Raw genomic sequence first — 24,839 nt, 5'->3', positions numbered from 1 at the left:
AGATGATCGTTAGTGAAAAATATGTTTTTGCCCTGTGCTTGCTTGAATAAAATTGGAACAAATATATATATTTCTGGCAAACAGTATTAAAGAAATATTGTAGCAAGCCCCACACTGTTGAAAAAAGTCATGACTTTTCGGTGAGCTTTGAAACGTGAGGCCCAAATCAGCTCATAGCGACAAGGCGCGCGGTAGGTGTCCGGATGTCAAAGTTGTATCTGCAAAATAATAACAACAACAAAATAAGTTCCGAACATGACAATTTTCTTTGATTTTATGATGATGAATATGGTCTTGATAAGATTTCTTTTACTTTTCCACATACTGTATTGATATAGTGATTTGAAATAAAGTGTATTATTACATGTATTTTTAGACAGATTATTACTTCCATCGATTATTTTCTATAATTTTTAAGTTGATTGAAAAGTGTTACTGAGGTTAATGGTTAGCATTACTGACTTATCTATCGTTCTGTACTGTGTACACTCACATCTATTTCAACAATTAGACACTCATATGACATGCACATTGAATGGACCCCAGATTTGCTATTATTAGTACTGGGCCTTTGTTATCCTATGTATGAGTGTGGATGAACAGAGAATTTGTTGAATTTTGCACTTTTCAAAAGTGTTTTTCTTTACAAACGTGCATATTCAAGATAATTGGCATCAGTAAGACCCATGGACCATGGTAATGATTTTTCAATGATTTTTATGTACCAATATGACTTAGTGTGATAATTTGGGGTTGTGGTTTTGTGCACGTTAAAACTTGCGCGTTAAAAACCTGCGCGTTAAAATATGCAAATCAGCCGATTCCCTAGGGATTTGAAAACTTTTTTGCAGTTTTAAACTTAGAAGCTTGAAGAAGATAACACAAAATGAATTAAGTATCATATTGTTGCATTCTAGAGTACAAATATCCCTTTCCAGGAGTTTTAAAGTGATTTTTAAACATAAAGTTTTAACGCGCAACAAAGGTTTACTTGCATGTGAAACAATCTGCTTGAGAAAAGATGAAATGAAGCTTGTAGAATGGAAAAAAGCCTCAAGCAGTTATATCTTATGATATAAAGCCTCACACTAGTAATTTTTCCATGTATTTGTGTCTAATTCAAGTGATTTTGAAATCTTTTGGATATGCAAATTAGCCTATTCCCAAGGGACCTTAAAATTAAGAGCTTTTCAAACCCAAAATTCAGGTAACAGATGGAAAATCATATAATGGAGTCACATTTTTCAGCCTAAGAATTTTTCAATGCACAACTTAATTTTTTAACGCGCAGATTTTTAACGCGCGCACAGATTTTTAACGCGCAGAAAACCCATTCCCAATAATTTGTAAATGATTGATGTAAGCATGTATGAGAAAATATTTTTACTTGATGAAAGTGGGATTTTCCCTCATTCCTATCATTGTCATAACATATGTTCCTCATTTATGTGTTACAGATGCAAATGAAGGCCATAGAGTACTTTATAGATAGGGCAGAGGTGAGTTTCCTACAGTTCTTTTTATGATGTGGAGCCTGGTGCATTTATAGAAATTGAGAGGGGCTAGTAAGAACAGAAAGAAACAAACATGCCGACACCCCGGGTCACACCCGGGATCGAACCCGGGCAGCAGATTACAAATCCAACGTGCTAACCACAACACCAAAAGCTCAAGGGAGCTGTTGGCGTGGACGTCAGTTTGGCAGTGCTTAAACCCCACTGTTACACATTTGTGCATTGTATTCATTTGCAAATTTTGTCTATTTCATTTCCAATCACACACAGACAAACACCACACACACACACACACACACACACACACACACACACACACACACCAACACATATGTGAACAGACATGCAATAACATGAGATGCACACACATACTATAAAGATACAATGTAGTCCACAATCTATCCACTAACAACTTGTTTGACAGTTTCACATACAAGCACACACACACACACACATACATAAAAACACACTCTTGAAAACACAAACTTTCTTATTCACACAGAGATATGATGATGGAACAGTTATATACACAGATATAGATTTGCTCACAAACATATTGCATTGCATCATGTGTACATGTGTTTTTGAGTAGATCCAGATGCAGTAATAAGATCCAAAGAAGTCTCCTCAGATAGCTGTAAGCTGGAAACACAGTACTTTCCTGTTTTCTGTGGTGACCGCTTCACCTCAAACTCAAAACCACAGCTAAAATTTCTGGCTTCTTTAAAGAACATTGTCTCTCTTTCCAGTATGTTCTTCAGGCAGCCAGACAGAGACCTCCGAAACGGAGACACCCCTCTGGTCCCTCTAAATGGTAAGGAACGATACATACCACTTCTCATCATTTAGCACTAGTAGCAGACTTATGCTGTTGGATGAGTCCCTTGCTGCGAAAAGGTTAATTATGTAACAGTCATATTATCTCAGTGGCCCTCTGCAAGTAAATTTTATGGATGACTTTAGCACACACATTGACTTTTGACTGATTTAGAAAAAAAAGTTTTATCCTCTGGCTATGTTTTGAAAGTTAGAATTTTTTCATCCTCTGGCTATGTTTTGAGAGTTACAATTTTCTTATCCTCTGGCTATGTCTTGAAAGTATTTTTTTTTATTCACAGCCATAGTATTTGTTAACCATTACATTTACTACATGTTTTACAGGAAGTCATTGAACCACAAGTTGAATGACCTCTTTGTAGATGAAAGTGAAAAGGAACCAGAAAATAAGGTATTAACTACAAAAATATTTGATTAATTAATAAACAGTAAAAGACTATTGTGAATAAAGTAACTTACCTTTTGAGTCATATAAGATAAAGTCTGTTATGTTCATATTCTTTGTATATTTCTACTACAATGTATTTTAAAATGTGATGTCTTGTCTGCATATTAACTTGAAAATGATTTGTTCAAAACCAGTACATTTGTATATCAAGATTCTTCATTATTGGTTTGAAACAAATGATTTTCAAGTTAATATGCAAATGAGACAATCGACAAGACAGTTAGATGATTTAGCACTACTATTTATATTTTAAAAAGTCTAGTCTGCATACTTCTGATGAATTTGTTTCTTTCTTTTTCTGTCCTTGTCTCAGAAGTTAAGAAGCAGCGTTCATCTCCTAGACAAGCTGGTGACCAAGGAGAAGCTGACGTGCTTGGTGGTGAACTTGTACCCTGGCAACAAGGGCTACTCTCTGATGCTGAAAGGCAAGAATGGTATAGGTGGGGTTGTACAACAGTTACAGTACCACTTCCTAACCTGCAGTACTGCTAGAGTAAGCTAGGTGCCGCTGCTGAGACACCAAGTCTTACTGGTGTCCTAACCTTCGTGGTCTTATGTGTACACAAAGAATTAATTGTCTTTCCTCAATATGGGTTGTTCTGTGGCTACTTGTCTTCTGTTGGTTCATGTTGATTGATAGAAAGAAACTACATGTATGTTGAATGATGAATGTATAATAGATACTGGATACTACTACTTACTCCTCAGGTACATGTATCTGTAACTCTACTTGTACTTGTAGAGCTCTTCTTCTTGTAGAATTGTTCATCTGTCAATTTTTGCTGATACATGACAAAACAAGCTAATGTAAGACTTGTTAGGTTGGATGGTACTAACAGTTGCTTGATTCCTACTTCAGACTCGGAAACAATCAAGCTGCCATATGAAGAGTCGGACTTGCTGGACTATCTGGACACAGAAGAGGTTAGATCTGATACTACATCTTTTTCTTGGTGTGTTTGGTGGCCACCATCATCTTGATCATGTTTCTGCCACACTTACAGTACATGGAAATATAAAACCTCAACTATACTTAAACAAGAATTTACACAATGTATCCTCTCTCTGACACCCTTGGCTAATCAGTTACATTGACCAATTTTCATGCATGTACTATATAAAGTTGCTGAATGGATTGGATATATATATATTAAGTATCATGGCATGAAATCATAATTCCAATAGAATTGTTGAATACTTCAGGTGTCTATAGAGTTAACAGTCCCCTGATTATCATGTGATTTTATGTTTACAAAATTATTTCTGCATCTCTCCATCCCTAGCTACCTCCTATCCTAGTGGACTTGTTAGAAAGATCCCAGGTAAGAGAAATGCAGCTGTCTCTTAGACAAGCCAGTGTGTTAAACAGCGATTTCTTGAGGAGTGAAGGAGTTAGTCATTGTTTTACATTGTCTAAGAAGACCATGGTCTGGCTGCAGTACTGCTGCAGAACGATATGATGAAAATGAGTGTCTAACATTGTGATAGATTAGTTAGGCAGTTATACTTCCTCAACAAATATATAATGATGTACTGTGTAGGCATGTTGTATTGATCTGCATACTGAACATTATGAATCTATTGCTTATGCCTTTTCCTCTCTGTTCTACTTCTAGTGTAGGTAGTTTTAAGAAGTTCACTTTACAATATATGTCACACTTTGTTTCTCCCACTTTGTGTTTAGGTTTTGTATATATACCCTTTGTATGCTTACCACAACCATGTTAGGTAATTTTTTGTTGTGTGTATATTATATGTTTTATCAGTATCTTCACCATCTTATATATCATTGACATTGAGATCTAAACCTGTTTTTCTGCTTATCCCCAGGCAAATGTCTTCTATAACGGCTGTGTGATAGCAGAAGTGCGAGACTTCAGAAGAACAGCGAACAGTAAAACCTATGAGAGCCACCACGTCCTTCTCAGACCAACTGCACAGGTAGGAAACCTTGTTTTCTTTTATACTGTAAGTTCATTAATATAACTTTGTGGTGGTTTCATCTTATGGTAGTAGGGGGGTTTCATGGTGTTAAAAGATTCTGGGCTGAAACAACAGTTGTAATAGGGCGGAATACATATTTGCAGCGTTATGAATTTTTGTTGGAGAGGTCACTGCTGCAACCATCATGCATGTAAATGAAACCACCACAAAAGTTTTAAGATTTACAGTAGAATTGTGATATAGATTAGAATTGAGATAAGTATGTCTCTAAAGTTAGTAAAATAGGGCACCATAGTCCTTGTTCTATATCTTTATAGCTGGTATAATCGCCCTTTGGCGTAACACACCAGCTTTGTGGGCATGCGGCGTGCCAGCAGCTGGTCATATCATTACGCTGGACGACCTGTTGCACCTAACCTTTACACATCTTTCTTAAACAACTATTGTTTAAGTCTATCTAGTTAGGATGCCCCTACTGTACTTCGTTGGTGGCACCAAGTTCCATTCTACAATAGATCTTCAGAAAAAATAAATGAGGTGTCTAAGACCCTTTTTCCACGATGCCTCTTAATGGTAGCTTCAGGATTTCCCCTTGGGAAAGTTGTTAATCTTGTAGTCACATCTGTTACGGCATGCAGCAAAAAATCTGTACCGTATAGATCACCTCACGTCATTTAGCCATGCACCACTGGCACCATACCTGGGAAAATAGATCGAATTTCCCATCATAGTAGCAGCCATCACTGCCCCAGGCATTTTTGATTGCAATCCTAACCTTGAATTTGTCTCGTGTTCCGGTAGAAATGGTCCAAATGTCCTTGAATAGCAATCTTTCTACATTTGAGTATAAACTATGGCGGAGTGTGTCCTTGAGTAGAACCATAACAATAATGGTTTTGGTTACACTGAATATGTATGGGGTTAAGGCTCCCAGCAAATTATAGATCATGTGCTGCTTAGTCAAGATGGATATGACGCAAACCTTTTACTCTAATGGTCGTCTCATTGACAGCCAGTTAATCGATGCAGCATACAATGTAAAAAGTACTACAGTACTGTGACAATAGAAATGGTTTGGCATGTTTGTTGCTTTTTCTTTCCATTCTTGTCAGTTGAATACAGGCACGAATTTTGATTTGAATAGATAGCTGTCTTCTATAAGTGTTAATGAAATGTACACATTGGTTACATAGTAATGTTTTCTGAGGTGACAGGTAGAATTCATCATGTCGCGAACATATGCTCTCTCTTCCATAAAGTAACAGTTCCAACAAATTTAAAATGCAAATTCATTGTAAATCCTGTCCTACTCTACTGCATGCTTAACTTACAGTGTTTAGGAATTCTTTCAAATCAACAATAATCAAAATCTTCTTTTTTCACCATGGCTGAGCTTTCATTTTCCTTGACTTATGTAGCTGTCACTTAGCAGAAATATGGAATCTTTGATAACACACATTACAGATTACTGTCATGATTGCAAAGTACAGACAGCCTGAAGGTAGGAAGCAATTGCAGTTAACTTGATGAGTTTCCTCATTACGGTGTACATGTAGTTGCTAATGACCTCCCATTGGTACCTTGATGAAAATAGAATCATTATTGATGGTGGTGGTTTGGAACTTCCTGAGGTGTCGAAAAGTGTGGAGGTATACAAACAAAATTGTGAGATTAAGTAAACATTACGTGTGTAGCAGGGCTCGAAGTTAACTACATGTATGTCCCGATGTCCCGGGGCCACTAAAATTTAGGCCGGGACAACTGAAAAATCTTTTTGGGACACTTTTGGGACAATAGGAAAATAATCAACGAATCAACATCAGAATGTCCGATCTCCCCGCGCCCGCGGTTGTCAGGCGTGCGTACTCTGACTTACAGTTGTTGTAATACATAATTTCTGAAAATAGGGTGGGACAGTCCATCCTCACTTCGGGACAGTTGAAATTTATTTTTGGGACAATGCTGGGACAGTAGGGAAAAAAAGTTAATTTTGAGGCCTGTGTAGGCTACTTAATAGGGGTTACTTTCTGTGTTTTCCACTTTTTGTGGTTAAAAACATACTTTGGTTTTAGGGCTGAGCAATGAATTTTGTATCATCAGAAAACCATGCTGTGTTGTTGAATTACAAGCCTCCATTCTTAATTGTTTTACAATTATACGATCATCAGCTTGGCTTAATGAGATCATCATCATATTAAGAAAAATCCTGTGCATTAATGATCGACCAATACAATAGTGTACACTATTGATAATGGGAGTCTGTTACATTCTTGTTATCAATGTCAGCATCAGTGTGAATTTGCTCAATGATCATATTAATAACATTAATTTTTGCTGCACTCACTCAGTGGTTTATTTGGTGGTTATAGGTCACGTCACAAGAAATATCTTTGGGTGTGTCATTACCACTTACCTTACCTTAGACCCATAAGTTATTTTCTCACATAGCATCATATTGTATGATAAATAGTAATTTGTATATGCCTGTAGGCTCTTTTTTCTCCCTCTAATGCTTGTCAAAGACAGAAACAGAAAAATGCATGTCAATTTGGAACAGATAAAAAACTGAGACTGTCCCTCAGAAGCTCTGTGTGTGACTTGAAATTACTGTTTTTAGATGAATTTGTCATCCATTTAATAGCAGTGTAGCTGGGTTTTCCCAAAGACAGTACAGTAATGAGACTACAAATATCCAGGAACACGAAGTCACCTTTTATTGAATCCATTTATATGATTAAATAACATTTTGACAATTAGGAAACAGTGTTGGGGAGAACAGGTCACCCCCAATGGGGTCAAATCTGGATTTGTACAGAACACGATCAATTATTGATTTTTGTCCAACAACTTCTAATTTACATCTGCTTTCAAATGAACTGCATAAAAAAACTGTTGTGTTGAAATGACAATCACCTGATGTATACGTGTTAAGATGTTGGTACTTGGTGAGAATACTGAATAAGGATATATGTACAATCACACAATAATCAAACATTTTCAGTCTGTATTGATTCTCAAATTTGTATGAAGTTTGTGACAGCAGAAAGACGATTACAAAGTGTTGATTTGTTCATTCAGATTCCAAATGGTTACCATAAGTCATATTACAATAACAAATGAAAGTAAACCTTCCACACAAATCATTTACATGGTATGTACTGTTACTCCACTGTAGTAGTCTGTACTCAGAACATTTGACTTGGATTGGCTACCACATGTGATATCAAATTTTCTTTAAATTTACAAACAACTGTCTAGACTCTTTCAAGTTTATCAAGCACAAACCAGATCACTACATTGTTTTACGATCAATTAATGAACATTCTGACACTGTCAACATTTTTGTTCTTGTCTCATACTACAACAGATATTACATTCAACTACATCATTGAAATGGCCAATACTGTCTTCAGTATATTTTTACATTCTGCACAAGATCACAAGGTTTCTTGTTGCTGTAGTCTCCACAGTTGTAAATGATTATGATATAAAGGTTTGTCGACAAGACTCCAAATCCTTACAAAATGCCTCATTCCAGATGGGCAAGTTTCCTTCCAAAACCTAATTTGCAGTTGACAGAATGCTACTAGTCAGAGCACATTACAGTTTATTTGGTACAAGACAAGATAGCACAGCATCATCGCTAGATGTATAATCTTACAATTTTACACACTCAGATCATCAGTTTCAATTCTGTTTTAAGTGCAAGTCTTTATATGCACAGCTACATAATTGATTCGGGGATGGTGATTCGCAGTCCCTCCAATGTTTTGACTGTCGGAGCCTTTCCCTTACTCCAGGATTGATGGATGGCGGATGTATTGATCTGTCTGAAGGCCGTAAATTGACGTTGACCCGACTCTGCCCCCTCCTCCAGCTTTTACATTTGCAACTGTCACTTCTACTCCGTGTTTGGCAGGTGGTAATGCATCTGCAGCCTGTTTCAGGGTCAGTGTCATTTCATTGAATCAAACGGTCAGGACGCTGACTGACGATTTGCTCTGTATCTGGAGCAGTTCTCTATCCCGAATGCCAGGCCGCATGCAGTCTGAATACGTGAACACTTTCATCACTTTCACTGGACTTTCCCTCACGATGGAATTACACCAGTATAAGAATATTGATGAGCAGTCTGGATGTATATAACATTCTTGTCACGACAATCACAGTTAACGTATGACCACAGACCTTTTCTTAGAATATTCCAGATCAGGTACACATTGTGAGCACGTCTGGACAGATCGTAAGATATTTTAACACAAAAGTCACAGGATGCCATAAGTCATGTCACCGCTGGCTGAGATCTTTGCCCTGCACTGACCCTATTTTCATCTATCTGCACATGTTAACCGTGACCTGATCTTGTAAAAACATACTGTAGCATATCAATTTACTACAGACATTTGCAAGCTGGTGAGATATAAAAAACTCCCAGTTTTTCGTCATCTTGACCCATTAGAATGTACAGTGACCTAGAAAAGGTTCCTGCATTTTCAAATTGCTGCCATATTTGCCAGAATTTGTGTGTAATAATAAAACATCCTTAGTGTGCTCAGTTTTGTAGGCTTTCCATCTTATATCACTGACTAAACCTCATGTATGCAGTACATTGTTACTAGTACCAATAGGTATTGCTCACTGCAGCACTATAACTATTAACAGATACAAGGACATTACTCTAGACATTGGCTTTCTTTACCTTAAAGTACAAGTTACAATGTCTTGAAACAGGACAGCTACATGCACTTTTCTTTATCTTTATGTACATTTTTGTGTGTCCACATTTCTGTGTTGTGCCATTCGAACTGGCCCATGTCCAGTCTCTTGACTATTGTAAAATTTTTGATGTCACAGTTTTTGCCATCCTCTTCTTCAGATGTGTCGTTCCTTACATACAGAAACGTTTCCCATCTGACAATGACACGCAACAGTTGAAACAGTTCTCTTTCTTGTGTCATGCTATCGTTTTGATGAAACTGAGAGCTACATCTTACAACATACAGAAATGTTTTTCCTCAGAAAAGGACACGTTTAAACAGTTGAAACAGTCTCTTCCCTGTGTCATGCTATCGTTTCAATGAAGCTGAGAGCCACGTTCTCGTTTGTCTGATCCCTGCTCGGAAGCATCCTCATCTCCTCGGATGTGGATCCCCGCAGTGCTAGCCCCCTGTCTATGGGCGCTTTCCTGACAATCCACACGAGCACGAACACCAGGCCAATCAGCACGGCGGCCGCGATGATCACCCCGGCAACGAGAGCAGGATTGGCCTTCTTCCTTTTCTGCTGAGTCCGTGACATCATGACTTTTGTTTGGTCCTCCACGCGTGGCTGCATGTCCGCCACTTGCGGGAGAACGGACGGCTTGAACGGATACTCCCCGACGGTTAACGTGATCTTGACTTTGTCGCTTCCTCCCTTGTTGTTCGCGAGACACATGTACTCGCCTTCGTCAGCGTCGGTCACATTCTGGATGTACAAAACGATTTCGTTGGACACCTTCAGCTTGCCATCATACTTGGAGTCAGGGTCCAAGTGGAGACCATCCGGGGTGACCCACGAGATCCTCGGCTGTGGGAAGCCTGTGGCTTTACATTCCAGCATGACGTCCTCTCCTTCCTTTGCCCACACATCTTTTGAGTACCCGGTGATGTAGGGTAGCTCACAGATGAAGTTAGACACGTTCAAGTTCTTTAACTCCAACCCATGTAACTTCAGCGGACGAGAACATGTCGCCACAATCTCCTTAGCTGTAAACTTCCCCTCCCAGACCTTTAGCCACTTCAAGTCGCAGTCACACTGTAGAGGGTTCTCGCCCAAACGCACTGTCCGTAACGAGTGCAGCGTTTGGAAGGCCTGTTGGGGAAGGTACGAAAGCTGGTTGAAGGACAGGTCCAGGTATTCCAAACGTCGCAGTTTTCGGAAGAGGGTGGGGGGTATGCTCTTGAAGTAGTTGCTTGACATGTCCAGTTTGATCAGGCTCGTCAAATCTTTGAATATGTCGCTGTCAAGAACGTCCAACAACATGTCATTCAGATAGAGCTCCTCCAGTTGGCTCATGTTGTAGAACTGATTTGGCCGGATGTTAGCGATTGGGTTGTCGTACAGGAGCAGCTGTTTCAGCCCCCATTGCCTGCGTATCCCCTCAAAGGGAAGACTCTGCAAGTTGCATCTGTACAGAGACAGGTAGGTGAGATCCAAACCATCAAACGCTTCCGGTGACAGGAACTCCAGGCGGGGCCAGTCTCCTATGTGCAGTGCCTTCAGGTGTGGAAGACTCTTGAAGGCGTAAGCAGGCAGACTTGTGACGGGTAGATTAAGAATCTGTAACGTCTCGAGCTTTGGGACGGTCTGAAAGCTCTGGGTTGGTACCGCTGTGAGGTTGTTCCCGTCTAGTGTCAAATGGTGAAGGTTGTCCAGGCCCCTGAAGGCGTTGAGTGAGACAAAGATAATCTGGTTATCCCAGAGGTGTAAGACCTCCAAGTTCTGCAAGCTGGAAAACACATCATCGGGAATCGTGAGGATCCGATTTCTGCTCAGGTCCAGTAAGGAGAGGTTAGTGAGTCCCTGAAACATGCCATTCTCGAGGGTGGACAGGTGGTTGGTGAAGAGTCTTAGAGTGCTGAGGTGCTCGAGTTCAGCGAAGGCACCCGCCTCGATGGTGGAAATGTTGTTGTTGTACAGATACAAGGTCTGCAGCTTTGTGTAGTTGGAGAACTGGCTGCTGTTCACCTGTTGGAAGCTGTTCTCCTCGAGGTGGAGCATGGTTGTGTCGGCAGGGATTCCATCGGGAATGGAGAGGAATTTCCTGTGGGAGCAGTCGACTGCCTTCCATACGGGATCACACGTACAGCTTGATGGGCAGGCCTTCGCAGCTGTCAGATACGCCGCCAGTACCATTGCTGTGACACACAGGTGGTATGCCATGTTGTCTCGAATGCTGCAAAGAGTTGCCTCGGGAGATATATGTCCACGCTGTTCCAGGAAAAATGTGACACGTCTCCCCTGTCTGCCTTGCAGGTATCAGTTGTTCATCACCACACGGAAGACGAATGCACTGTCAACATCATCCCGCGATTCGATATGACAAGGTCCATTTAGTACATTGACAGATTTACGCGACGTTCAGACGGAGCCGTGGCAACAGACTACGGAATGCTGCACGGAAAGCGCGTATGAAAATATCTCCCGGTCCTGAAGAAATTGTAGCAGTGCAAATTGCCCTATCCTGTCTCAGCGGGTGCCTCCTTATACCGGCCACCTGCCGGGTGGGAGCTTTGGTTGACTCCTGACCGTCTGACGTCAAAACGTTCCCTCTGAATGCAGCTCCGCAGCATCCAAAAGCCCCTCGCAGAGCCGAGTTATAAATCTATTGGCAGTTCCAAGTAGCTGAGCCATCCATTCTTACCACCCTGATGTAGTTACAGGGAGATCGTATTCACAGATAAAGAGACACGGCACTGCAGATTTATGGGCACCGGGTAAATTTCCTGCAACCGTGTAAGAAATCTGGAATATGCCTTCGTCAGCGATTTCCAGTTCTGCTTCCCGTGCTAAAATCTCAAATTGTCCTGAACACTTCCGGTGGCAAGAAACGGCTTCAAGAGATGCTTTGGATACACGGTGTGTCCGATGTCTAACTCAGTCGATGGTAACTGCTATCCTGCAGCAATTGCAATTCCCTAAATCCTTATACAAGCAGTCTGCATGTTCAAGTCTGGTCCACTCAACTGAAACTGCACCTTCTCTCATTTACATAAAGGCCAGCACCCTTGCTTGTGACTTCTTTTCCAATCAGGCTGTCAACCGCGGGAGACACGTCACCCTGCTTGCACCAGTCCCGGTGTTTGTCGGTCGTATCTCGGAGATTCAGAATTCTCTCCTCTTCACCGCATTCGCCTCATCCTGCAACACAGCGATAAGGAAGGAATCAGTGGAAATGTCAGGTAGTCAAATGTTCCGCCCAAGGCGTGGGATATTTCCAGGCCACTACACACACATAACCGTACATCACAGCCTCCAATAAAGATGTCGACTGGAGGGAGCCCGGCACAAAAGTCACGTTGGGAAGTTTCCCTGCCTCACAGGTCATAACTAATTGATGCGTCTTGAATATTTTCTTGAATCTACTTGTGCTACAATTGTGTAAATAGAAATGTTGCTGTCTGAAAGTCTTTTACAAAAGAAATGGAAAAATTTTTATTAAAAAGTACTGGAAATACTTATATTAAAAAGTACTGAGACTGCCAGAATATTGCATAGTCAATATTGATATTCTAGTATGTTTATCCTAATTTGTACAAAGCTATGATGCTAGCAATAAAGATGCTATTTTAGAAAAGGCTTGATGCATCTGGAACAGGACTGATATTTCATCAGTCCAGGGAGATGGAAGAGTCTCTTTGTTCAATGACCTGATGGAACTATTCACAGGAGGAGAAGGAAGTATATTTCTAACAATAATTGCATCAACAACAGCCAGAAGTTAACCTTGTTTCTCCAAGGCTTTTGTTGCCAATAAAAGTGTTATTTTCTGAAAGTGCATCTTTAATGAAGAAGACTGTAAACTATAAACACTGCTACAATGGTATATTTATAGTTAGTAGTGATATTCAATATTATAGTCTTGAGTTAAACCTGTTTCCCAGTCAACCAGATGTGTAAATGAAAATCTCATTAGGACATGAAGTGTTGTGATTGCTTAGCTGTAACAGCGCCCCATACTGCCTCATCTCTCAAAAAGGACCCTGAGATCGATATTGACTGATTGTATTATGGCCCCCACCCGGCACCTGGGAAACATGCTCTCAGAACAATTGCCTAATGAATGGTTCCTTGTGGTCATCCCAGCATTTATTACAACCCAACAGTGCAGTTATACAGACTTCTGAACAAGAGTCTGTATGACATCAACCTCTGAAGTGATTATGACGTTTGCAATTTGGGCTAAGGCATTTGGTACAGGAATACATTATTATTGTTAAAACCTGTTTTTATTGATGTCTAGGGTTTTTTTTAAATAACACAAAAGGCAGTAACTAATTGCTAGGCAGTGCAGCAAGCCAGAGCCTAACCTCTTCTTGGAGAGTAGCTTATTGGCCCCAGTTTGTATAATTGGCTACCGATAATTGATTAGATAAATGATGCTGATTTAATGGGTTGTACCACACTACCTTCCAGATGGAGGTGTTGATCTATAATTCTTCAATAGCTTATTTAAAAGTTGTAACAGGTAACATACATTAACTGTTCCAAGATGGTCCTATTTTAAAGTATACTATCATCTACTCTCCTATAGGGTTGCATTGTGGTAGTAGTTCACAGTTGCCCAACCCATATTATGAGCTACAAAATATTGAATGTCTACTTACATGTACATGTAAGTTACAGCCCCCATAGAAACACTTGTAGCTGGACCTTGTGCACTTTTGAAGGAGCAAGGAAGAAGATATGCTCATCCATCATGAAACTACAAGAGAACCAATATAGAGAAAAACACTTGTTGCAATTTTAGCGAGCACATAGCGTGCTCACAACAGATCCCACTGACGTCAATCGTTTCCCAATCAATGCCATCTCTCATTATTTCTGACCCTCTTACTCCCCCTCATCTCATCAGAAATGTTTCATCTATTGCACAGTAACTTGCGATTTCCAATCTTGTTATCTCTTCCATTTATCTAAAGGCAGCCAATCACTAACCTGACAACAACTGGGTTGACACTAGGGTCGCCCATAACAGATTGTATCTGGTTATTATAAACACCTGCCATCCAATTTATGGCATTTATGTGTAGAAAAGTGATTGGCAATTATAGATACATGTAGTCCCCCTTGACTTGACCACTCATCCAGTAGTTTTAAACATATGGAAATGGAAAGTATTGTAAAAATGATTGGTCAGGTGTATTTGCGGGGGAAGGAGGGGGGGGTTCTATAGTCCATGTAATTATTTATCTACAGCTGTTGTTATGCATTTGTTCAAATTTTCTTACAGTGACCCAAGAGTCTTATGCAAAGGGACAAAAATAATAAAGCAATTACTCTAGTACAGTACTAGAGTAATTCCACCCCTATACGGACACTTCAACAATTAAGTGCCACACATAAACACATTTTCATCACTCTTCTGTCAGCAAAAGAAAATAAAGACTTTCGTGAGTAGCTTCATCCAGTAGTGGCAATCGATAGTTTAAGCTACATGTATTCCACTACCATGATATGTGAGAAATTCAAATCTGATTTCTGCCCTTGTGTTTCACACAAGCTGAAATCCTGGCCCAGTTGGAGACGGTACATTGATGGCATCAAAGTATGCAAATCTCCCACATTCGCGGGTCGCCACAGAGCTGGCATCAACAAAATCTCAGTGCAGGTAGACATCAGAAATACCTGCTCAGCTCCAATTTTACCTGCACTAACCTGCATAATTATGCAGGTGGTATTTCGAGACCTGTTGATGGCATCAAAGTGTGCAAATCTCCTACATTCGCGGGTCGCCACAGAACTGGCATCACCAAAATCTCCACGTCCACCTGTTCTCTGGAGCTTGGCGTGGGGTCAGCCTAATTTTCCACACTTTTACAGACAATTTTCCAGCTGGCCTGTTTCTCTTCCACACTTTGTGACGTCTCCTTTGTGATAATGAAGTATAGAGGCAGTGAGTGTCATCTGTATTCTATAGCCGCTTGGGAAAATGTGGGCTTTTGGAATATTTAGACTGTTAAGTTATAGATACTTTACTGATTTAAGAAGTAAAAGAAATATACAGTCAACACTGCCCAAGAAGACCACTCAGGGGACTGATAGAATCTGGTCTGTGTGGACAGGTTGTCAATATGGACAGGATTCTTAGTGCTTTTGTCAATGCGAAAAATTATGCAAGAGATTACAAATTTGAAAAAAAATGGTCACATCGGCCAGGTGGTCCTCATATAGAGTTGGACACTGGTACAGGTTTTACTGTGTACGATTGTACAGTCAGGTTTGACTGTACTAACTTGAATGTCTGACATTTATTACATATTTCAGATAGGGCATTAGGCAAATTAGAAAGACCATGATAGTTAAACTTTAAAGTTAGAATCTTTTCCATACGTTTTGGTATATAGGGTGGTGCCCATCTCTGATTCTACAGCCCTTGGGCCACACATTTGTGCATTTACTACTAACAGAAGAGAATAGCCATAGCATATCATATCAAACATTGTAGACTATGTGCGCTGAGTATGCAAGAAAGGGAAGTCTACCTTTAACCTAGATATCTCTCTGACATGATAAAGATCTCCCTGAAATGCCCAAAATCGGATCACGAGAAGGCACATAGACCCATCCCTGTACTTCAACAGATATGAGATCTGTGCATAATGCAATACTAAGCACGTTTGCTGCACCACTAATAACAGAAAAGTCGTAAAATCGGATTAGGAGGAGCGGGCTCCTCGACAGAAAGGTTTCCTAGCAGGCTGCACCAATCAATCACAATCAACCAATCAACGTCCTCCGTAATCAAATAAGGGGAAGAAATTTGCCAGACTTGTACACACATTGCGGAGAATTCGTGCCAGTTTTGGTTGTTATTGTGTTATGATTATGAAATATTCCTCATTTACAGATTATAATACAATTTGTATTCTTTATATTTTGGCACAATTCCTGATTGAAATGTGTTTATGATTGAAAGCATAATCTCAAAATGAAAACTGCAGTCATTCCAAAAGACTTGCAGAGAATTCATGCCAGTTTTGGTCATTATTAATATTATGTTATGTTTATCAAATATCTCTCATTAACAGATATTGATAATATCTTTATATTTGGGCTCATCCTGATTAAAATGTGTTTATGGTTGAAAGCATAATCTCAAAATGAAAACTGCAGTTATTCCAAAAGGCCACAGAGGAGTTTCAACAATTACAGCTAAATTTGAGTTGGTATGTACATATTATGACATGCCAGTCATATAAAATTAATGAAAAAAGGTTCAGCTGGCTTATGATGTGCAGTTGCTGTTAGCCAGATGTTAGATCTATACTGGGCCAAAAACAAATTCAACATTTGTACTTTGCTGATTTTGATTGTAAGTGATGAGAATTAACTATGATGAATAGGAAAGTAATATAATCTGAGAGTGCTTTTATTCTGACATTGAAGATGATTAATATACAGTATCCATTACAATTGTGTCTGCCATGTATATAGATACTAATGGCAGTGTATTAGCTTTAATACACGGAAGATATTATAATGGGTTTTGTGAGGTTGCTTTTAATATTTAATGGCTAGAAGTATCACAATAATATGATCCCAATGTATGATAGCATACAATGTACTTCTATGATAACACCATTTCAAGATAGACCTATATTTACATTGTATAATGATATTTCCTTTATAAACCAAAGCATAACATGTGAAAACTTGACAGTCATGCAGCTTTTCAATCTCTTATATATTGCTAATTTGATCGGACAACCGAGTTCGGCCTTTTCTGCAAAAGTGCCCATTTGGTTGGAAATGGATTATGTACATTGTCTGATGACTTAATGTCTATCCCCTTCCTCCCACAAATAAAGACGTAATTTTTACAGACTGTGCTTCCAGCTGAACCGATCCAGTGGGATTTCCATAAAGTATAATCCTTCTATGATGGGCACTTGATCCAAGAGGATATTGTGTACCATCCACGGCTATGATGGAAGAATGCCAATGAAATATCCTCCTGTTTGATATTCTTGAATAGTTGCATCTTCTCTGAGCATTTAAAGCTGTATTAGCCCCACTACAGAAAGGGAGGCTTATGATAATGACCTTTGTGGTAGTCTTCTTGTTGTCAAATTGAGGTTGACTGTTTAGAATTTCGTAGAATTGTGAGTTACATTTAGTATAACATTGCCTCTATTTTTACCTTCGCCAAGAAGGTTATATTTTGGTTAGAAAATTTTCGGGTGTCCCAATATGTAGGTCAATCTCATATAACTCGAGCAGCTGTGGATGGAATGTCACGATATTTGGTATTTGAGTTACGTTTGCGTATAGGAAGGTTTTGTACGAAAATGGTACTTCTGGCACTTTCTGTCGTGAGTGCAGCGGGGTGAGTGTGTGTGTGTGTGTATTTGCGTACAAGATAACTTTTGACGCTGTGGATTGTTTTGCATTATATTTGGTAATTATTTAGGGGTTTGGAAAACGACGGTCAAGTTCGATTATGGGCATCCTGGCGACAAGTTGCGGTACTGCAGCGGAGCATCGAAGTTGGCATTAAAGTTATCCTGAAGTGGCAGGTTGAGGATTTTTGGCTAGTGGATACTTCTTTGGGTGGGGAGTAAGTCGTGTAAGTTTGGGCCCCCTGGCGGCTTGTTTTGAACTGCAGTGGGCGATTTTGTTGTTATCTTTGGAATAGAGTAAATCAAGCAGGGGTTGGTGGATTTGCATTATTTTTGGTATGTACATACCTTTGGTAATGATTAAAATCCTGAAATGCATTGTATGCAAATCGGAGCTTAATTTGCATGATAATTAGAAGAATGTGTAAATCCTTCAATCGACCTCTTTTCTGGACAGTCAGTGGTCAGTGTCTAACTACATCTGTGCTGCAGACTTGTGTAGGTCATGACATATTTGTGTCAGCAAAACATAGATGTTATTGTTGCTAACACATTGTTTATTAGTTCTCACTTTGCAAGTGCCATGTTGTTTGTTTGTGCACTATGGGAAGGGGTTTCTCCATTTTGATGCGAAGGGGTGTTTTCCGCCTTATTTTGGTGATGCTTATGTGGCAGGGAAAAGTGGAAGCTTGGTGGTTTGTGGCCTTTTCATTACCTTCGCCAAGAAGATTAAACTTTTGGTTAAGGCTTAAGCCATAGTGTTAGGTGAGTCTTTATGTAGGTCAACAGTGTAACTGGAGAACTGATTGTTGGATCTTCATGATACTTGGTATTGAGTAGCGGTCGCAGAAACAAAGGTTGAGTTTGAAAATGGTTCGCCCGGTATCTTCCATCGGTACTGCAGCGGGCTCAGTGTGTGAGTGTGTGTGTGCGGAGAACATATAACTTGAGAAGCTATAAAACCTTTGATAAAGGCATTCTCCATAACAACCCTTGATAGTTTGGCGAAGGTATGTGTTTCGTGGAACTCTAGTTTTTTTCTGTTTTCATAGGAATATAATCAAAGGGATATTTCGGCATTCTTTAAAGGAGCACTTTTAATGTCTAACCCAGTAGTACAGTAGAACAGACCAATCCAATAGCTCCACCAAATGCCGTTAGAACATAGATATGCCACACAAAACTTAGAAATGCAAATATTTGAACAACATGCAGCCATTCTCTCATTGGTCAAACTGGTAAATTATACGCTACCATTGGTTGAACTGTCATTTATGATGAACAGTCAGGATCAGTCTTTTATGAGTGTTATGCCACCTAATACTACTAATAATAGTAGTCTACATCAAATATGATGTTAGTAAAATAGGCTCCCCTCATACATAGTGTGCTTGACATTTGCTATGTATCCTTTTAGTTTTGCATACCAGTGTAACACGTTTGCCAAGTCAATTTGGCAGTGATAATAAACTTTTCTGTGATCATGACAGAACACGAACGCAGAAGCGGCCGTGTCTTCCCGGACGGAATGTGCATTAAAGAAAGATTGAGAGGCCATTTGCGTTAGCCCTCAGAAGTGCTCGTACAAGGAATGGTTTGACGTCAGTCCAAAAGATACTCTCGAAAACACTTCCGCCCTCGAGCTGCCCCCTCCTTTGGCAAATCTATAGACTTGTTAGGAGGGGAAAGCCATAACTGTGAACAGAACGCAAGGCATTAAAGAAGATGGACGTGCCTGCAGCAAGCAAGATAACACGACTCTTTTCAATCGTGTGTATGGGTCCCATGACACCCCCGAAGAACATAGCAAGGAGGCATACACTGTGATAAAGTCTGTCTATATCATCAAATTGCATTGGGTTGCAGTGTAGGCAAATATTTGTGTTGATAGGATTTAGGCCCCTGTAAAAGTTATTTGCTTGAGATTTATTCGTTCAAGGCAAAAAAATTATACCTGGGTCGTATTAAAGCTATCAAAAGATGATAATGAAGATTTCGTTCCCCCATGAGATATTTTCAGCTCTTAAGTTTTAGAATTAGTGCATTTGTGAATTCACCTCCAATTTTACCTCCAATTCCTGACAGTTCATAGTCTCTGTGACAGCGTTTTCCTGTCTAGTATGGACACACAGCAAACAAATATACAAACTGACCCCGAAAACAAAACCTCCATTACACAAAGGTAAAAACTAACATTCTTGCATACAAAAATTAACTCCAACATTTTGCCTCAAGCCCAGCAGTCTTTACCCCTTACTGGTGAGTGTCCCTACTGTTATTGTATGGGGTTGGAGCTGAAGAATCCTAAGAGACATATCAAGACTGTAATAACTTCCAAGCCCAGGGGAAAACGTTTTTCCATTTTTTCAGTAATACGATCACAAATGGACACAGAGAGGGTGGAGTTACCGGGATTCTTGTGTCTGTCAATATTGAAAACTACGAGCTTCAGACCAAATAACCTGAAATTATCCATGAGAAATTTTGTAAGAAGGTGAGGTGACCTTTAAAATGAGTTTTATTCGTAGAGACACAGCTGACAAACCCTCCACATCTGGGGGACATTTGGGCCGGCGCTGGGATGATTCCTGAATATCTTCCCATGCCTTGTTGGATCCCGGCATTCCCATAAGTAATTTACGGACAGATTGGATATGTGACTAGCATAGTGTAACCCTGATCAGATAGGGAAGTTTGTTTTTGTGCATAGCCCATTCATTTGGTTTGATCTTTACATGGTTATTCATTATCAGCCAAGTGGTGAACTGTTGTAGGATTTTTTAAGTGTTTAAAAGCTGTATTCTAAGATTCAGTTGTTTGGTATTGAATACTTTGCAGTCGCTAACATGTTTAACTGTTTACATCAAGTGAAAATGGAAAATAATGTCTGTCATATCTGTATAGTCTGCATACATGCCCTTTGGCAAAACACACCTGTCCAGCAGTGCAGGTTCAAGGCAGTGTTTTATATTACTTTGAACATCCTGTCATCCAACCTTGCAAATCTAACTGTAGAGGTTGTTTAACTGACTCTTGAGCCTCAATAGATTCAACAAGCTCTAGAATTAGATGTTCAAGCTCTAAAAGAATTTCTTAAGATAAGACTCTTCAAGAATTTTTTTGAGTACTTAACAAAGCTGCCACTTGTAAAGTATGTTTACATTTGGTTCAGAATGTACTGTTTAATGTTCAAGACATGTTTGAATGCAGAAAGGAAGTACTGGCATGTTCTCCACTTGTCAATCACATAGTATTACTTGCTTGCAACTTAAGTCAAAATTAATCCATTTCAGAGTACCTCAGTGTATTTTTCTGACAACTCAGATAATTGAATCTGTCTGCTTTGTGATACAGTAAATTTTGAAAACTTGAAAACCCTTCTCCTTCAACTGCAAAATTAATCCCCCAAATAGATGAATTTACAATACCCCACTCTCTGGGCTGTGACTGGAAAAACAGTTCCCGGGCATGTTGATTTTCACATTCCGAAATGTACAAAAACATTTGAAGCAAGAGTGATTATTCTACCAGCAAAGGGCATGCAGTAGAGATAAGTACATGTAGCTCTAGATCTGGTGGGTCTGTCTCCAGGACCCGTCCCTCTATCCCCATACATTCATATGCTTGTTGGGATAGACAAAAATGTCTCCCTGTCAGTACAAAGAAATCTGAACTTCATGACTAATTAGATTGATGAAAAATGATGTATTTTCACAAGTACTACCATCAAAGAAAATCAGCAGTGTGATGGAAAAAATCCAAAGCTTTCCACTGCCCTGCTCAATAGCAAGCCTAATGGTACAACAAAGTGATTTCTCAACTGTAAAGTATATGGTAACAGTCTCTGGACAGAGATAGTTACATCACCATTAAACTGTATAAATGGGCCACTTCCCCTGCCAGGGAATAGTGACACAAACAAACGGCCTACAATTTGCCAGATGATAAAGGTTTATGGACTTTTTCCTTTTTACTTCGCCGAATCTGGGATGCGATAAAGTGTAATTGTTGTGCATCCTTTCCCCTGGCAGAAATGGAGTGCTTCAAGATCCAGTATTCATCATAAGGAAGTGCATCATTCTGTTCTTTACTGATCGTCGTCGTCGTCGTATCCATTTTTGATTATACTGCTGCTGGGATCCCTGTCACAGGGGTAGGCAGCAGTCGGAATAGTCTTCACACTGTGCTTCCATGCGGCTGATCTGTCCAGTGAGTCCAGCTCTGGGCTTCAACTCCATGGTTTGCCTCGATGGCCGGACCCTACCTTCTGTACCCGCAAGTCAGCGAGGCCCGCGACAATACCGGCTGCTCGTCGGTGACTGCTACCGGCACTGCCTGTGCCTTTACTGAGGCCCATTATAATGTAATGTACATGTACATGTGTATGGTGAACAGGATTTCTAGTGTGTGTGAGGGATGGATGCCAAAGGGTGACAGAGAAGGAAAATTATAGGATGTGTAAATAAGATTGCACAGTAAAAGCAAATAAAAGACTGTACAGCGAAAAAGGTTGTTAATGTCATCCACCTTGTAGTACCTAGTGGCACATACATGTACAAGTAGGTCAGCAAGTTTCCTTGCTGTTTCTGTTCCGGGGTGCCTGAAACGTATTTGAGGCACCTCCTTAACCCTCAAACCACCGTAGCTTTTTTGTGACGTAGATTACCGTATGGGGTCAAAACTGACCCCAAAACGTTTTGTACAAATACAGTTTTTTGTGTGACTCTTTTTGTGATTTGTATATATGTATAGTTTCATTAATCTATGTGGGACAGTCTGACATGATTAGGTGAGAATGCTTCTAGCTCATTATCATAATTTATGCAAAAGATCATGAGGACCACATTTTGCACCAACGCTATTCAGACCAGGAAGGAGGTTTTTGATGCCTGTACCAACTTCAATGCCGTATTGCGCCTGAACGGCTTATGCTAGGGCCACCAAACTTGGTAACTTTTTAGAAAATGTTGATAGCAAACATTTTCAGTGAATAAAGTATGTTCATCATTTTTCATGTTGCCATGGCAACGTAATTCTGACAGACATATTTATTACGAGATTTTCAAATTTTGTATTAAAAATTTAGGTTTTAAGGTTTTCTTGGCAAATAACAGTTGTTTATCACATCTTATAAAATTCAACGTAAATTTCATGGCTCAATATTGATAATTAATGCTAATTTTATGACGTCATCCGTCAAAATCCAAGATGGCGGCCGATATTACCTAGATGACGTCATAATGTCGTCATATAAAATGATAATGGCACAAAAGTTGTTACAATAATTCTGGCTTATATGTACATCATTCTCTGAAAATTTCGTGCTCCTACGATAAGTAGTTTGGGTGTTGGTAACAAAAGTTTGTTTAAAAAAATGCTGGGGTCAATTTTGACCCCACTGGACCATGCATAAATTTTCAAGGATAACTTAATCAACAATTAGCCAATCTTGGTAAAAACGTATGAGAAGTTATAGGACATATATACAAACAAACTCCTGGAAGTAAATTTGTTTTCGACCAGAAATGACATAATTGCACACATTGATATACGCCTGGGGTCAGTTTTGACCCCATACGGTGGTTTGAGGGTTAAACAAGAGCCCCTATTTTACATCCTATGGATGCAGCCCCAAGCCGAGATGCCCTACACAGGATCAAACAAGGATCCGCCCAGTTACCAATTGGACCAGGGGTTCAACTGTCAGGTTGCTACCAGTTGAGCTACAGGGGCACTCTTAGCAGGAATGTAGCAGTCATCAAGAAGTGAATAAAGAAGTTGGAAGCAACCACCTGTTAAGAACTTTTTCAGTATCCTAAATTCAGTGACTGTTGTCTAGAGAGCCCACTCCTATCCTTTTATAAACATGTCTTTCTGAAAAAAGTTCTCATCTTTCCTAACTTTATTTCTATGAATTATGGTTTAATCATTTAAAAGGCAAAGAGAGACCCTCAGGTACATGTACATTTTGTGACCCTCCCTGCACCCAAGGCAGATCACTGGGAAGAATCTCATCCTGTAAAGAAACTCCTGACCACATTCAGACTGCAAATCTAGTTTGACTGGTAGAGGTAATTACATTGTCTGAGGAAATACAGACCCAGAGGGCCTTAATGCCATTGAACAGGAAGTCTTTCCATATGTCAAGTTCAACAGGTAACCAATAGGTGACCATTTGACTGATTGTGTTTCTCTCCTGCATAGGGGAGAGAACAAGGGCTTTTTCTCATGGCGTAGGCAATTGTTACTGCTCTTGCAAACCCACAGAGGGTCTGCATGGGGGTATCCTAAATTGTTAGAGCCAGCAATGTTTGGGAGAGCTGTCAACGGTTAAGGTCTCATTGATGTATTACTCCGCGAGTGGGTACCCTAAAAGAGATCCGAGCCAAAAATGAACGGCTGCACGGACGCATGTTTTTAGCGGTGAGAAATTCCCTTTTAGCCAGCGGAACTGATCTCAAAAGTTAGATTGGTTAAAGCTTATTTGTAACTGAAGAAATTAGCAGGTAAAGTTTTGCAGCCGCGCGCTAGGTTGGAGGTACACAGTCGTGGGTTCTGAGTGGTGCGGTTGTACAATAGCAGCGAAAAAGTGCCTTTTGTGGGGATTGACTAATCGTAGTTTGTAATTGCTATAAAAAAAGTTCCTACGTATAGTTTACATTGAACACCCTCCGATTTAATTTGGAAATTCCATTATTATTTGGGAGTGACCTTCCAGATCTCAGCAACCGTACACCCAGATGGGCTGATATCGTAAGCTGTAAGTATAAATGATGTAAGAAATAAGTAGCAGCCAATAACGACCCCCTGGGGATTAATCTAAATTGGCATAACTGTACATAATTATGCATAATTATGCATAATTATGCATAACTTTGGAGGGTTATGCATAATTATGCATAAGTTTCCAATGGTTATGCATAATTATGCATAAGGTTCCAAGAGTTATGCATAATTATCCATAAGGTTCCAAGGGTTATGCATAACTATGCT

At 39.8% G+C, this 24,839-nt stretch overlaps 2 protein-coding genes across 12 annotated transcripts in view; one reads left to right on the top strand and one right to left on the bottom strand.

Annotated features, from left to right (window-relative positions):
* Positions 1 to 24,839, top strand: part of LOC118418867 (transcription factor SPT20 homolog) — a 108,846-nt gene that overhangs the window by 6,743 nt on the left and 77,264 nt on the right. For 7 of the 10 annotated variants that reach the window (XM_035824967.1, XM_035824972.1, XM_035824973.1 and 4 more), the window contains exons 2-8: positions 1,458 to 1,499; positions 2,264 to 2,328; positions 2,676 to 2,742; positions 3,113 to 3,239; positions 3,659 to 3,723; positions 4,083 to 4,121; positions 4,630 to 4,740. In XM_035824967.1, the coding sequence (XP_035680860.1) occupies positions 1,458 to 1,499; positions 2,264 to 2,328; positions 2,676 to 2,742; positions 3,113 to 3,239; positions 3,659 to 3,723; positions 4,083 to 4,121; positions 4,630 to 4,740 (516 nt within the window). The remainder of the gene's footprint in view (positions 1 to 1,457; positions 1,500 to 2,263; positions 2,329 to 2,675; positions 2,743 to 3,112; positions 3,240 to 3,658; positions 3,724 to 4,082; positions 4,122 to 4,629; positions 4,741 to 24,839) is intronic. The other 3 variants (XM_035824971.1, XM_035824966.1, XM_035824969.1) reach the window with 3 other exon arrangements.
* The window catches only part of LOC118418868 (leucine-rich repeat and immunoglobulin-like domain-containing nogo receptor-interacting protein 3), a 28,599-nt gene continuing 11,602 nt past the window's right edge, over positions 7,843 to 24,839 (bottom strand). For both annotated transcript variants that reach the window (XM_035824974.1, XM_035824976.1), the window contains exon 2: positions 7,843 to 12,645. In XM_035824974.1, coding sequence (XP_035680867.1) covers positions 9,805 to 11,667 — 1,863 coding nt within the window. In that variant the 5' untranslated portion in view covers positions 11,668 to 12,645 and the 3' untranslated portion in view covers positions 7,843 to 9,804. The remainder of the gene's footprint in view (positions 12,646 to 24,839) is intronic.

Source organism: Branchiostoma floridae, chromosome 7 (assembly GCF_000003815.2).
Source record: "Branchiostoma floridae strain S238N-H82 chromosome 7, Bfl_VNyyK, whole genome shotgun sequence".
Lineage (NCBI taxonomy): Eukaryota > Metazoa > Chordata > Leptocardii > Amphioxiformes > Branchiostomatidae > Branchiostoma > Branchiostoma floridae.
This window is presented reverse-complemented; position numbering and strand designations above follow the sequence as displayed.